General features: G+C 40.8%; 1 protein-coding gene across 3 annotated transcripts in view; it reads left to right on the top strand.

Annotated features, from left to right (window-relative positions):
* The window catches only part of AP1G1 (adaptor related protein complex 1 subunit gamma 1), an 87122-nt gene that overhangs the window by 35347 nt on the left and 36814 nt on the right, over positions 1-14961 (top strand). For 2 of the 3 annotated variants that reach the window (XM_017868791.1, XM_017868793.1), the window contains exons 3-7: positions 7425-7549; positions 8794-8935; positions 11199-11295; positions 12754-12830; positions 14259-14267. In XM_017868791.1, coding sequence (XP_017724280.1) covers positions 7425-7549; positions 8794-8935; positions 11199-11295; positions 12754-12830; positions 14259-14267 — 450 coding nt within the window. The remainder of the gene's footprint in view (positions 1-7424; positions 7550-8793; positions 8936-11198; positions 11296-12753; positions 12831-14258; positions 14268-14961) is intronic. The other variant, XM_017868792.1, reaches the window with a different exon arrangement.

Here is a 14961-nt window from a genome sequence, read left to right as displayed (position 1 = left end):
AAAAAAAAAAAAAAATTAAATAAATAAATAAATAAATAAAATAAAATTTTACATAATTATGTTTTAGATCTATAGTGATACAATTGATTTTTAAAAATATTTATCTACTTTGCCACATTATTGAACTTGGTTCTAAGAGTCTCTGTAGATGTCATTGTTCCCATGTAGTCAGTACTACTATTGTCTGCAAACAATGGCAGTTCTGTTTTTTTCCTTTGACATCCTTATACATTTTCTTATTTTCTTATTACACTGTACAGGTAGTACATTATTGCAAATAAGTGATGATAATAACCACTCTTGTTAAAGCTGTAAACAAATGCTCTACAGTAATATGTGGGTGATTCATATAGGGTTTAGTAGACATGCTTTTTCACGCTAAGGAATTTTTTCTTAAAGTGCTTAAGCTGGTACTATGCCTTGAAAAGCCTCAGAATTAATGACCAGACCCATAGCAATGAGCTATCCTTAAGCCTAGATTGTGGTCTCCAAATACTATTTTCAGCCCATTTGAAAGATGGCTGATCCCAAATCCAGGGTAAGAAAATGTACAAAATAACGATATTACTATGCCGGAAAGCAGGAAAGACTGCAAAGATCATGTCAAAAGGTTTCAGTAGTCACCAGAAGAGGCTGTCATACCCCCCAAAGAGATACTTTGAACATTAGTAAGAATAATAATCGCCTGGGCATGATGGCTCACGCCCGTAATCCCAGCACTTTGGGAGGCCGAGACAGGCAGATCACAAGGTCAGGAGTTCGATAACATCCTGGCCAACATGGTGAAACCCCACCTCTACTAAAAATACAAAAAATACAAAAATTAACTGGGCGTGGTGGCAGGTGCCTGTAATCCCAGCTACTCAGGAGGCTGAGGCAGGAGAATCGCATGAACCCGGAAGGTGGAGGAGGTTGCAGTGAGCTGAGACTGCGCCACTGCACTCCAGCCTGGGCAACAGAGTGAGACTCCGTCTCAAAAAAAAGAAAAAAAAAAAAAGAATAATAATAGTAGGCGGGGTGCGGTGACTAACACCTGTAATCTCAGTCTTTTGTGAGGCTGAGGCAGGCAGATGGCTTGAGCTCAGGAGTTCGAGACCAGCCTGACCAACATGGCGAAACCTCATCTCTACTAAAAATACAAAAATTAGCCAGGCATGGTGGCAGATACCTGTAATCCCAGGTATTCCAGAGGCTGAGGCTTGAGAATCGCTTATACCTGGGAGGCGGAGGTTGCAGTGAGGCGAGTTCGCACCACTGCACTCCGTCCTGGTTGGCAGTAAGACTCTGTCAATAAAAAAAAGGATAATAATTGTAATTGATTGAAATAAACATGTGTATTACCTTTCCTTAGCAATAGTATGGCCTTTCTTCTATATAGAGAAGTTTCTTCTTAGAGCTGTAGTCCAACTAATAAATTAAGGAAAGAATTCAAATATAATCATTTTGCAACCCATGATGATCATCAGTGCTGCTAAAGTCACAAAAGAGAGACAACTACCAGAAATAATTATATGCCTCCTGATGAAAGTTCATACCACTGGCTCTAAGTGGTGCATATTTGCAAAATGAGATCACAACAGAACAAAGCAAAACCTGAAAAATCTGAATTTGATCAAGCCTCCTTAGGTATATAACCTAGATAAACTGTCCAGTATACAAAAAGTACTTAAGCTGGTACTATGCTGGGGTACTACCCCCCAGGTGGATAAATTGTCCAGTATACAAAGACATGTATGTATAAGAGTATTCATTTCAGCAGTGTTTCTAATAATAAAACATTGCAAACAATCTCTTTGTCCTCAGATAATAGGTAAGTTTATATTCAAAAGTGGGATACTATGTAGCAATGAGTTTTGACTGAATTGGAACATCTTGTCTTGATGTGAGTAATACTCAAAGCTGTTGAGCGAAAAGAGCAGGAATACAGTTTGATATTTATTTAAAGTTTAAAACATTTCAAACCACCTGTCTCTCCATGTGCAGTAAGAATATATGGCATGGCAGTCATGAGCAGCAGTTTGGGGTTTTGATTACTTCTGGGATGGAGAAATGAGATTGAGGCCCCGTACACAGAGGGCTTCAGTTGAATCTGTAATGTTAAAAACTTTAAAATAAATAGGGTGAAATGTTAAGATTTGATAAAGCCGCTTGGTGGGTCAGTGACTGCTAAGTGAGTTTTATGTATTTTGAGTGGAATATTTCATCATTTTCTCAAAAGAAAAAATTGGATTCACGAGGAATGTCAGGTTTTTGTTTTTTTGTTTTTTTCCCCGAAGAATGAAAACACAGACTCTGCTCTATATAGATTTTGTGTTGCCAGGCCTACATAGTGGTAGTGCAGTTATAACAAGCTTGCTTTTCAAAAATGATGATTTTATAGGTGTGTGTGTATAAACCAGGCAGTTATTTCTGAATATTAAAAAGAAATAGATTGGGTATGGTGGCTCATGCCTATAATCCCAGCACTTTGGGAGGCCGAGGTGGGCGGATCACTTGAAGCCAGGAGTTTGAGACCAGCCTGGTTAACATGGCAAAACCCTATCAATAATAAAAACACAAAAATTAGCTGGGGTTGGTGGCACGCATCTGTAGTCCCAGCTACCTGGGAGGTTGAGGCACGAGAATTGCTTGAACGCGAGAGTCAGAGGAGGTTGCATTGAGCTGAGATAACACCACTGCACTCCAGCCTGGGTGACAGAGTGAGACTGTCCCTCCTACCCCCCAAAAAAGAGAGTCATCTAGAAAAATTTTGTAAAAATTAAATTGTTGGTGTCTACATCAAATTTACTCCATCATAATATCGGCAGGAGTGGGGCAGGGGCGGTGACCCATCATTTTCAAAACTCTCCTACCTGTTCTGATTAGTTAAGTTTGGGAACCACTTCTTCAGACACTGTATTTGTTACAAAGGGGGCTGAAAACTTCAATCTCTTAGGCTTGTTGCTAATCTCTGACTAGAATGCTTCTGCTGTGAAGTAAAAGTTTTCCGTTAATTGTGTGGAGTGTGGATATGAAAGCTGGACTGTTTACTCTGGTCTTAAAGCGTCTGCTAGAGTTGTAGTTAGAAATGTTTCAGGTGGGTTTTTCAAGTAGCTTTAAGTGGAGTAGTAGTACTCCACTGAAATATTTGAGATTGTTACCTAAGGGGCAGATGCATGTAATTGATTACTTTTTTCCTTCTGTTCTTTAACTCATGCAACAGTGTGGAGTTTTACTTTTGGAGATTTGGAGATTGCTGTGGAAAAATGGATGCCCTCCTTTTGCGTGCATCTCCCCCATTGTACTTTTTTCCCCTATCCTTTATCTTTCTTTTCAACATTTGAAAACTGATAACATTTTTTTTTTTTGAGATGGAGTCTCGCTTTGTCGCCCTGGCTGGAGGGCAGTGGCCCGATTTCAGCTCACTGCAACCTCCGCTTCCCGGTTTCAAGTGATCCTCCTTCCTCAGCCTCCCAGGTAGCTGGAATTACAGGCGCACGCCGCCACGCCTGGCTAATTTTTTGTATTTTAGTAGAGACAGGGTTTCACCGTGTTGCCCAGGCTGGTCTAGAACTCCTGAGCTCAGGCAATCCACCCGCCTTGGCCTCCCAGAGTGCTAGGATTACAGGTGTGAGTCACTGCGCCCGGCCTTGATAACAGTCTTAAAGATTAAACATGGTATATTCTTAGCACTGTTGCTGGCCACTTAAGTATAAAGTGTGATCAGAGTTAATGCATCACTGGAGTGTATATATCAGATGCTATTTCCAGTCATATAACCTTACGTTTTCCCTTAGATTTGTCACCTTCAAAAAGCAAATGCTTGTTTTTGAAGCAAAGTCCCTGTATAAATGGGGGAATATTGAAATAATGCTTGCCCCTTTAACTTTTCGTTTTTCTTTTTGCTGTTTATGTTTTAGGTAAGGGTTTTTTTTTTGTTTTTTTTGCTTGGTTTTTTTGGTTGGTTGTTTTGTGTTTCCCCCTCTATGCCTGCTGCACACAGAGAGAGGGGGCAAAGTTTAGGTATGTCTTAAACAAATGTCACAAAAAACAACAGCTTGTATGCATCAGTCACTGATGACTTAGTGTGTCTATCTTAAAACTTGACCCAACTGAGCAGCCACTGCTGCTGTTGCTGCCACAATGCCAGGTTCCAGCCTCAGTCACCGTCCACTGTCCAGGACCCCTCTTTCTTGGCACTGGGACCCTAGCTCCCTGCTAGCCCCAGTTCCAACACCGTGTTGGAGAAAAGTGTGGAGGCAGTGGCTGAGTTGGGCACCAAGGACATGAAGGAGAAGGTGGAGGAGAAGGCAAGCCAGAAAGAGTGAAAGAAGGAAGTGGTGGAGGAGGAGGAGAACTGGCCCAAAGAGGAAGATGATGGTGATGAAGGGCCCGAGCTGAAGAGAGCTGCTGAAGAAGAGGATGAACCGGATCCATAGCAGCAGAAGACAGAATGGGGCATTGACATGAGCCCCTACCAACAGGCTGGGGATGGGAGGCCTCTCTGGGCCTGGAGGTTGGATGGGAGCAGACAAGTGCAGCCACTCTTCACCTGGCTCCCTGCTCTGGGCCCTGCACCAGAGCCCCCACCCTCTTCTTTCTACCCAGCTTTCTCATTTCCACCTCTCCAGACACTGACCCCTCCATCCTCACTCTGCCATTGTTCCACCTCCTGACCTGCTCCATCTGAGCTCCCCAGCTGGCCCCAGTTGCTCCTCTCTCTTCGCGTTTTCTTCTTGCCTCCCTCCCATCACCCCCAACACCCCCCCACCCCGTAGCCTCTCCTGCCTAACCTCTGCATCCCTAGCCTCATGTCCTGCCCCAACCCTATCCTGCCTGGGATCTCCCTCAGATTCCCTCCTTTCAGACAGCGCCAGTCTGGGGGTGGGACCAAACCCCACAGCTGCTCCCCTCCCCTCCCTTTCTCGTATAGTTGTTTTTTTTTTTTTTTTAATTATAAACAGAGTTTGGCTCTTTTGCCTAGGCTGGAGTACAGGGGTGCGATCTCAGCTCACTTCAACCTCTGCCTTCCAATTTCAAATGATTCTCCTGCCTCAGCCTCCCAAGTAGCTGGGATTACAGGCGCCCACCACCACACCTGGCTGATTTTTGTATTTTTATTAGAAACGGGGTTTCACCACGTTGGCCAGGCTGGTCTCGAACTCCTAATCTCAGGTGATCCACCCACCTCGGCCTCCCAAAGTGCTGGCATTGTTACAGGCATGAGCCACTGCTACCAGGTGCCTTTTTTGTATAGTTTAATAAAGAAACGGTCATCCTTAAAAAACAAACAAAAAAAACACTTGACCCTAAAACCACAAAGTATTATTAATGCCTAAGAGTATGTCCTATTCCTAATAAAATGTTTTTGGATAATTTATTTGTGCAATGCTTGGAGTTTGTCAGAAGTAGGATTGAATGAGTATGATGAAAATTCTGATATCTGATTCTTGGAACATTTGCTTTCACTACTAAAATATTTACAGAATTATGAAACGAGAAGCTTGAAAACCAGTTTGAAAAGAGTAAGATTTGTTTGATAATATTTTAGCTTCTGATTTTCTCGTTCACCTTAGTAAATTTTCTGTTGACATTGTAAAATGACTTTCGTCAACTTCTGTTTCAGAAATTGCTTTTTAAATTTTAATTGAATGTGAAGAAAGGGAAGGTTTGTTACTTACATAATCTTTTCAATTTCACAAGACATTTATGTTTTCCTTTTTGATCCTGGTTATTTTCCTTGGAGACTTCTTTGAAATGCTCGTGATAGTATTCAGCTAACTTAGATGTTTTTAATGCAGGTACATTGAGAAAGCAATTTTTAAATAGCTTGAAACAACTCTGTGGAACTGTTTTCCTTTTCTCAATTTCACTTTCGAATTTAGTAGATAAATTCATAATGGAAAGTAGTCTCACGTGATTTTAACTTCCTGTTACACAGGTCTCCATTTGAGCCCCTTTCCTTGGGATGTATGATTCTAAAGGGGATCATGGTTTTTAAAACTCTTCTTTGTTAGTCTGTCTTGTGTTCGCCCTTTGAATACTGCTGTAAAGGTAATGTTTTGGCCTTTTCCATGTTTGTCAAGATGGAGTGATAAAGTATGTCAGTGATTTTGAAGGTGTTTCAAGAAAGGCCAGATCGAGGAACAAACTAATTTACAAGAACTCTTAAGCCGTAAGAAGCTATTTCTATCAATGATGTAAAGAAGAAATCATGTAAATCATTTTAGCTTAATTCCACTACTGAGTTCTCCTGTTTTTTGTTTTTTCTGTATTGGATTCCTAAACCCTTGCCCTCTCCCATAGTACTTGGATCAAGCTCTAAATGTACTTGATTCACATACTTTCCACATTATATTAAACTTAGTTATTGCCTCTCTTTTTTTAAATTAATTATACATTCCTTATGATTAGAATGGGTTGGTGTATTTCCAGTTATTAAGTTTTTTAATTCCCAGAATGGAACCATACCTTAAACACACGTTAGGTGCTCATTTAATGTAACTTGGAGATTAAGAATTTGAGTTGTTAATCTCTTATTATAATACTTCTAGTTTATGTTTGTGTGAATCTGCAAAACTAATGTAAAACTGAGAGATTATTTGAATGGCAAATATCATGAGGCCTTGCTAAAATGATCTGTTCTTGAACTTGATTTCTATTAAGATATGCAAAGGTCTTAAATCTTTGCCTTCTAAAAAGATGTAGGTAGTTTGGCCAGGCATGGTGGCTCACGCCTGTAATCCCAGCACTTTGGGAGGCTGAGGCGGGCGGATCATCTATGGTCAGCAGTTCGTGACCAGCCTGGCCAACATGTTGAAACCCTGTCTGTTCTAAAAATACAAAAAAAAAAAATAATAACCTGGGTGTGGTGGGGGGGCTTGTAGTCCTAGCTACTCAGAAGGCTGAGGCAGGAGAATCGCTTGAACCCAGGAGGTGGAGGTTGCAGTGAACTGCGATCGCACCACTGCACTCTAGCCTGGGCTGTAAGAGCAAAACCCTGTCTCAGAAAAAAAGAAAAGCCAGGCGCAGGCATGGTGGCTCACGCCTGTAATCCCGGCACTTTGGGAGGCCGAGGCAGGTGGATCAGCAGAGGTCAGGTGTTCGAGACCAGCCTGATCAACATGGTGAAACCCCGTCTCTGCTAAACATAGAAAAATTAGCCAGGTGTGGTGGCTAATTCCTGTAATCCCAGCTACTCGGGAGGCTGTGGCAGGAGAATGGCTGGCACCTGGGAGGCAGAGGGTGCAGTGAGCTGAGATTGCGCCATTGCACTCCAGCCTGGGCAACCAGAGTGAAACTCCATCTCAAAAAAAAGAAAAGAGTTAGGTAGTTTGATGAAACGCGTTTGTACTTTAGCCAACTGGGGACTCTGGGTTAAAAACATTGCTTTTCTAGATTATGGTAGCAAGTTCTTAATTTCTTTTTTTTTTTCTTTTTTGCAGTTGGAGTGCCTCAAGCTTATTGCCTCTCAAAAATTTACAGACAAACGCATTGGCTATTTAGGGGCAATGCTGCTGTTAGATGAAAGACAAGATGTCCATCTTCTCATGACCAACTGTATCAAGAAGTGAGTCTTACTTTTCTTTCTTCTAACAACTATTAAATACTTTGTTCTTTTTTGTATTTTCTTTGAGATGGAGTCTCGCTCTTTTGCCCAGGCTGGAGTGAAGTGGTGTGATCTTGGCTCACTGCATCCTCCTCTGCTGCCACCGCCCTCTCCCACTGCCCGCCCCGACCTGGGAAGTGATTCTCCTGCCTCAGCCTCCTGAGTAGCTGGGATTATAGGTGCCTGCCACCAAGCCTGGCTAATTTTTGTATTTTTAGTAGAGACGGGGTTTTGCAATGTTGGCCAGGCTGGTCTTGAACTCCTCACCTCAGATTATCCACCTGCCTTGGCTTCCCAAAGTACTAGGATTACAGGCTTGAGCCACTATGCTTGGCCTACTTTGTTCTTTTAAGTCTTTTTTGTAATATAATATCAAGAACTTCTATTTACTGAGTTTATATTTACTTTCCAGAGTATATTTGAATTGCTCTTAGTTCAGTAGTTTATACGTAAAGAGGTTAAGCAAAGGATTAAAATTTGTGTAGGGGGCTGGGTGCGGTGGCTCATGCCTGTAATCCCAGCACTTTGGGAGGCCGAGACGGGCAGATCACGAGGTCGGGAGTTCAAGACCAGCCTGGCCAATGTGGTGAAACCCCATCTCTACTAAAAATACAAAATATAAAACTAACTGGACGTAGTGGCACGCTCCTGTAGTCTCAGCTACTCGGGAGGCTGAGGCAGAAGAATCTCTTGAACCTGGGTAGCTACTTGGCCTCCCGAGTAGCTGGAATTATAGGTGCCTGCCACTATGCTTGGCCAGTTTTTACAGTTTTAGTGGAGATAAGGTTTCACCATGTTGGCCAGGCTGGTCTCGAACTCTTGACCTCAGGTTATCCACCTGCCTTGGCCTCCCAAAGTGCTAGGATTATAGGTGTGAGCTCCCCCCGCCACCCACCAAGTTTGCTGAGTTTTCTTAAGTGTATGTCTTTGACATCCAGTAGATAACATGTTTTTCAACTTCTACTGCTTTGGTACCTGAAAACATTGGCTTGTAAGCCTATAGGAGGGACTGTCAGTCTGTTTACTGTAATGATAATATGTAATAAATTTGGGATAAACATTTTCTGCAATAAATAATTTCGTTAGTTGTTTTTGTTATTGGAGAAATCTTGAGTTATTCTGCACTAGTTTGAAATTGTGAAGCTGCTTCTTGGGGAGCACCAGGCAGAGCATGCTTGTTCCTACCTTCCTCTTTTCTTTTGCAGTGATCTTAATCATAGCACGCAATTCGTGCAGGGGTTAGCACTTTGTACCCTCGGCTGCATGGGCTCCTCAGAAATGTGCAGAGATCTTGCAGGAGAGGTAGAGAAGCTCCTGAAAACCTCCAACTCTTACTTAAGAAAAAAGGTAACTTTTAATGAACCAAATGTCTGTTTGGATTAGGGAGTATTATGGAGATCAGAAGGCAGATTACTAATTTTTGAAAGATCTCATGATAATGTAAAGTCATTTTTCCTGTGCAGTAAATCTATTTTACATGATTGTATATTAACCTTAATTCCTCTTTTTTTAAGGAAATGATTTATAAACAAACAAATGTTACTGGATATATCCTAGGTGGCATACCAAATTCCTAAGTTATCTGATTCTAAACAGTAATACAACAAGGTGATTATGAACAGATTTTTATGAATTTACTTTTGTCCTAATAATTAGTGCCTATATCTTTGTATTAGTGCCTTTGTATCTCTGGAAGGGCAGTTCCATTGGTACCTAGATAATTATTAGGGAATGATGTAGAACCCACTTTCCGAATGAATTAGTAATAGAAGAGAATTAGTCTTCTATCTGATTTTATTTGTTGATATAAACATTTTATTGAGTTTTTAAAAATTGCTTGAACCGGCCGGGCGCGGTGGCTCAAGCCTGTAATCCCAGCACTTTGGGAGGCCGAGACGGGTGGATCACGAGGTCAGGAGATCGAGACCATCCTGCCTAACAGGTGAAACCCCGTCTCTACTAAAAAATACAAAAACCTAGCCGGGCGACGTGGCGGCGGCCTGTAGTCCCAGCTACTCGGGAGGCTGAGGCAGGAGAATGGCATAAACCCGGGAGGCGGAGCTTCAGTGAGCTGAGATCCGGCCACTGCACTCCAGCCTGGGTGACGAGCGAGACTCTGTCTCAACAACAACAACAACAACAAAATTGCTTGAACCTTACAACCTTTGAAAATGAAGTGTATGGAATTTAGAAGTCCAAGAAATGAACATAAACTGTGATCCGTTTGGCATTTACTGTGCCTATCTATTAATGGTGTGGGAAAGAGGCATTGAAAGGGCCAAGCCATTTCCTAGGATGATATGCAGTTAATGATGGCTGCAAACAAAGTTAAATTATCTTTTTAATTTGTAAGCTGGTCCTTTTTCTTAAATAATATGTGAGCTACTCTTGTTCAGAAAGCTCATTATCATATTAAAATGAAACATACCTTCAGGTTAGAAAAAAAAATTATTTTTCCTCCCAAATATAACATGGGTGGAATTAGTAGAATTTTTTTTTGTTAATATATCTAACTTTTATGGTATTTGACTGAAACATTTAGTAGTTATAGTTACTTTGCGGAATATGCAAAATCAGTGTTTAAATGTACTTTTATTTTCCAGTGAACAAACTAGTAAGACCATCTTTAGTAGAGACTAAGTATTTTTGAAATGATTTTCTTGTTGTCAGCTGAGTCATTTGAGGGCCACATAGATATTATTAAACATAACAGATTTATAGCATTTACAGTATATATCTTTCAGTTGTGTGATGTTTTTTAGCCTGTTAGTCATCTTACTCAGAGGTATGATTATCACAGATTGAGATCCTTATCTATTTTTACTTCCTCAAAACTCCACATAAGTTATGTTTAACTTGTTTGATAAATTCATATTAACCATACATAGTCTAATGTAGGAAGTTTTTGCCTACTTGTCTAGGCAAAAGGGAGAGGTGAGCTAGAAGACCTTTTTAATATAACAGTATAAACTGGAAATCCCCAACCAGTTAATAAATACTTTTCTCTCCTCTTAATTTTTTTTTTTTTGAGACGGAGTCTTGCTCTGTTGCCCAGGCTGGAGTGCAGTGGCTTGATCTTGGCTCACTGCAAGCTCCGCCTCCTGGGTTCACGCCATTCTCCTGCTTCAGCCTCCCCAGCAGCTGGAGTACAGGTACATACCGCCACGCCCAGCATATTTTAGTATTTTTAATTTTATTTTTAGTAGAGATGGGGTTTCACCATGTCAGGCAGGATGGTCTCCATCTCCTTTACCTTGTGATCTGCCCGCCTCGGCCTCCCAAAGTGCTGGGATTACAGGTGTGAGCCACCACGCCTGGCCTCCTCTTAGTTTTTTTTTAAATAGAGGCAGGTTCTTAATGTGTTGCCCAGTCTGTTCTTAAACTCCTGGGCTCAAGTGTTTCTCCTGCCTTGGGCTCCCAAAGTGCTGGAATTATAGGAGTGGACCATCACTGTTACCAGCCGTAAATCTAATATCTAACCTCTTTCTTCTTTATTTTTCTAGTGGATGAACAAGTTGGTGAGATTTTTGTGTTGGTGTTTTTTTTGTAAGATTGGTTGCCCTGGCATAATTGAAATAAACCTTTTGTTCTTTTATTGTTTTTTTTATAGGCAGCACTATGTGCTGTTCATGTCATCAGGAAAGTTCCTGAACTTATGGAGATGTTTTTACCAGCAACAAAAAATTTATTGAATGAGAAGAACCATGGTAATGTAATTTGGATGCATTCATGAAGTATTGAGGGAGAAAGGGAAAGAGAAAAGGCTTAAGGCTGTGTTAGTCCTGTGTCTCTCAGTATAGTAGAGTCACCTTTCTGCTGTGCCTTAGACACTTTTCCAGGAAGGTCTGGTCTGACAAACCTTTCTACTCACATATCCTAGTTTTATATTAGAGATTGATTCTTTCATAGTAAACTTATCTTTCATCTCTGGTCTTCTTTTACTATATAAAAAATATTAAGTTATTAATATCTAGTGTAATATACAAATGAGCCTACCCATAATTTTCATGTGTAAAATCCTTTGATTTCTTGCCTATTTTACAGTAAAAGAAAAAATTTCATTATCATGTGGTAGGAGTGTAAGATTTGTGCGTCTGGGCGTAGTAGTTCATGCCTGTAATCCCAGCAGTTTGGGAGGCCAAGGTGGGCAGATCACTTGAGCTCAGGACCAGCCTGGGCAACAAAGTCAGAACCCATCTCTGCAAAAAATACGAAAATTAGCTGGATGTGGTGGCACATGCCTGTGGTCCCAGCTACTTAGGAGGCTGAAGTGTGAGGATGGCTTGTGCCTGGGAGGCAGAAGTTGCAGTGAGCCAAGATTGTACCACTGCACTCTAGCCTGGGCTACAGAGCCAGACCCTGCCTGACTCAAATATTGTGAAAATTCTTTTGGGTTTTTTCTGACAGAAGCTTGTATTAGGTACTCAGAATCTTTATATAAAACAGAGGAGTTAAATGGAATGTGGCTGTTCTTTTTCCCAAACATTTTATTCTTATTTGAAGTCAGTGAAATAAGTTTTTGAATAGAGAAAATTCATGTGTCTTAAATGCTAAGAGAAAAAATTGTGTGGTATATTTAATTTGACAAATTCAGTGCTGTGCCCAGAATGCTCCAAATATACTTGTTGAACAATTGAATTATTTAGAGCACATATTTATTACTTAGTGAAAAGCATTGTGAGATTGTTTTTGCTGACTCTGGAGCAAGTAAATTTACTTTATCATCCACAATTAATCTCAGAGTTTTGATACATTTTATCTGGAAATTTAAAATCTTACTAAGATTTTTGCCTCTTGAATTATCTGTTAGAACTCAGATAATAGCTTATTGATTAAGTATAGAACAGATGATACCTAGATAACATTGTATGTTTTTATGGATATTCTCAGATGGAGAGACACATGTATTGGTCGTCACTTTTTAATAATTATTTTGGTCACATAATTGTTGAAAACATTCGGATTTTACTGACTTGGCCAGTTTTAAATCAGGCATCTATTAAGTTCCTCCTTTGTATTCACTTCAATGCTTAGATTCTTTAGGGGATTAAAAAGCAAAAGTAGCAGCTGTCCTTTTGGAATTGACCTTCAGGAACTCAAAGCCCTGTTCTATAAAATTGAATAATAGGCCTCATTTTTAGTTTTCCTTTGATCTTTTCTTTCAGGTGTCCTCCACACATCTGTAGTCCTCCTCACAGAAATGTGTGAGCGAAGCCCAGACATGCTTGCGCATTTCAGAAAGGTAGGTGCCATTCTGTATGCCTAAGCCTTTCTTGATTGAAAAATGATTTTCCTGAAAAGTACATGATTTTCTTATTTATTTTTTTGAAAGCAAGCTATGGATCTGAATAAGAGTTTTAACTAGCCCTGCTGTGCAGTTGGGCTGGAAGCCAGATTTAGGCATATAAGTAAGAGCTGGCACTAGTATTGTGTTTTTCTTTGCATGATAGAAGTTTTCTCTCATTGTTGGCAGACACACACATTTCACGTGTTTTATCTGCTGTTTCCACATTTGAGTCAGGAAACATAATCTGAGGTCAAATTAAAAATAGGAGTTTTGTGTGTGTGTGTGTGTTTTTTTGTTTTTGTTTTTTCGAGACGGAGTTTTGCTCTTACTGCCCAGGCTGGAGTACAGTGGCATGATCTCGGCTCACTGCACCCTCCGCCTCCTGGGTTCAAGCGATTCTCCTGTCTCAGCCTCCCGTGTAGCTGAGATTACAGGCATGCGCCACCATGCCCATCTAATTTATGTATTTTTAGGAGAGACGGGGTTTCACCAAGTTGGCCAGGCTGGTCTTGAACTCTTGACCTCAGGTGATCAGCCCGCCTCAGTCCCCCAAGGTGCTGGGATTACAGGTGTGAGCCACTGCTCGTGGCCAGTTTTTTTTTTTTTTAAAGACAGGAATTTCTTTTCTATTTTTTTAAGGTTAAAACTAAAAATTGTTTTATTGCTTTTCCCCTACTATTCATTTTAGGCCATTGACTCCTGTGATGGAAGTCCTAGCTATCTTAAGTACCCCCTTCTCTCTCCCTCTTTTTTTTTTTTTGAGGCAGTGTCTCGCTGCGTCACCCAGGCTGGGGTGCAGTGGTGCAATCTTGGCTCACTGCAACCTCTGCCTCCTGGTTCAAGTGATTCTCCTCCCTCAGCCTCCCGAGTAGCTAGGACTGCAGGTGCCCACCACCACGCCCAGCTAATTTTGTTTAGTATTTTTAGTAGAGACGGGGTTTCACCATGTTAGCCAGGCTGGTTTCGAACTCTTGACCTCAGGTGATCCACCCACCTCAGCCTCCCAAAGTGCTGGGATTACAGACGTGAGCCACTGCGCCCGGCCTTTTTTTTTTTTTTTAACTAGTATTTTAAAGTGGACATTTCTATTTCTCCACTTAATTTTAGAAGACAGTAGTAAGGAGGACTCAGAGGAAGACTGTTCTTTGGGTAGTTATATGTGTTGAACTTCTTTTATAGGATGCTGGTCATTCCATAAATAGGACTCGCTTTGTACTTTAGATCTAGTAAGGCTCTAACAGGAGTTCTTTTTTGGCTTTTTTCCCTTAGATGTTCATGTCTTGATTAAATTATTGTAATATAGTATGAGACCCGTATCTGTCCCTAATGCTTGCTTTGTATGTTTTGTTCCTGTTGTCTGTTTGGAATCCTGCTGTATGTTAGAATGAAAAGGTAAGAATTAACCCTCTTTTAGATGGTGCATGCTGGCATTAGGTCCTTAGTAGCTTTTGTGTATCCATCCACAAATGTGGCTTTTAAAATATACTAATGCTGAAGCTGTGCTTAATACTGTGAGTTATTGTTCTAGCATTTTTGGCTAACTTCCTAGTCTAGTTTTTGTTTCGTCACTTAAACTCCTGACTCCAAAGTCAGCCTTGGATTTCAGTTGCAGCCTTTCCTGAATTGTAAACCTTCTTCTCTGCCTTTTCTTTATCTTTACTTGAGAAACTTTGAGCAGTTTTCCAGTGGCTTTGGTGATGGCAGTTCCAGATCAGTCTGGAGCTTTGACACAAAATGCTGCTGCTTTTTGAAGTAGATATTTTAGAACAGTATGTGGGTAACCTCATACTTTAAAAAGCTCTGTATGTACTGCTGAGCTTTCAGTTCAGACTTAGAGCTTTTATTTCTCCCTTACCCATACTTACTCTTACATAGAAGTTTTGGAATATTAAAAGGATTTTGAGGTAGAGTAGTGGGCACCAACTGATTTTCATGGCTGCAGCCTTTCCCTATGTCATCTTATTTTGTTTGTCCTGTCATCAGTTTTAATAACTTGCATTTTGTCTGAAAATGAAACTGGGTTCCAAGAATTGTATGCTGAACATTCAGACATTTGTGCTCTGTGTCCCAGGGTAATCTTATGTGA

Source organism: Rhinopithecus bieti, unplaced genomic scaffold (assembly GCF_001698545.2).
Source record: "Rhinopithecus bieti isolate Rb0 unplaced genomic scaffold, ASM169854v2 scaffold_2574, whole genome shotgun sequence".
In the NCBI taxonomy this organism is placed as follows: Eukaryota; Metazoa; Chordata; class Mammalia; order Primates; family Cercopithecidae; genus Rhinopithecus; species Rhinopithecus bieti.
This window is presented reverse-complemented; position numbering and strand designations above follow the sequence as displayed.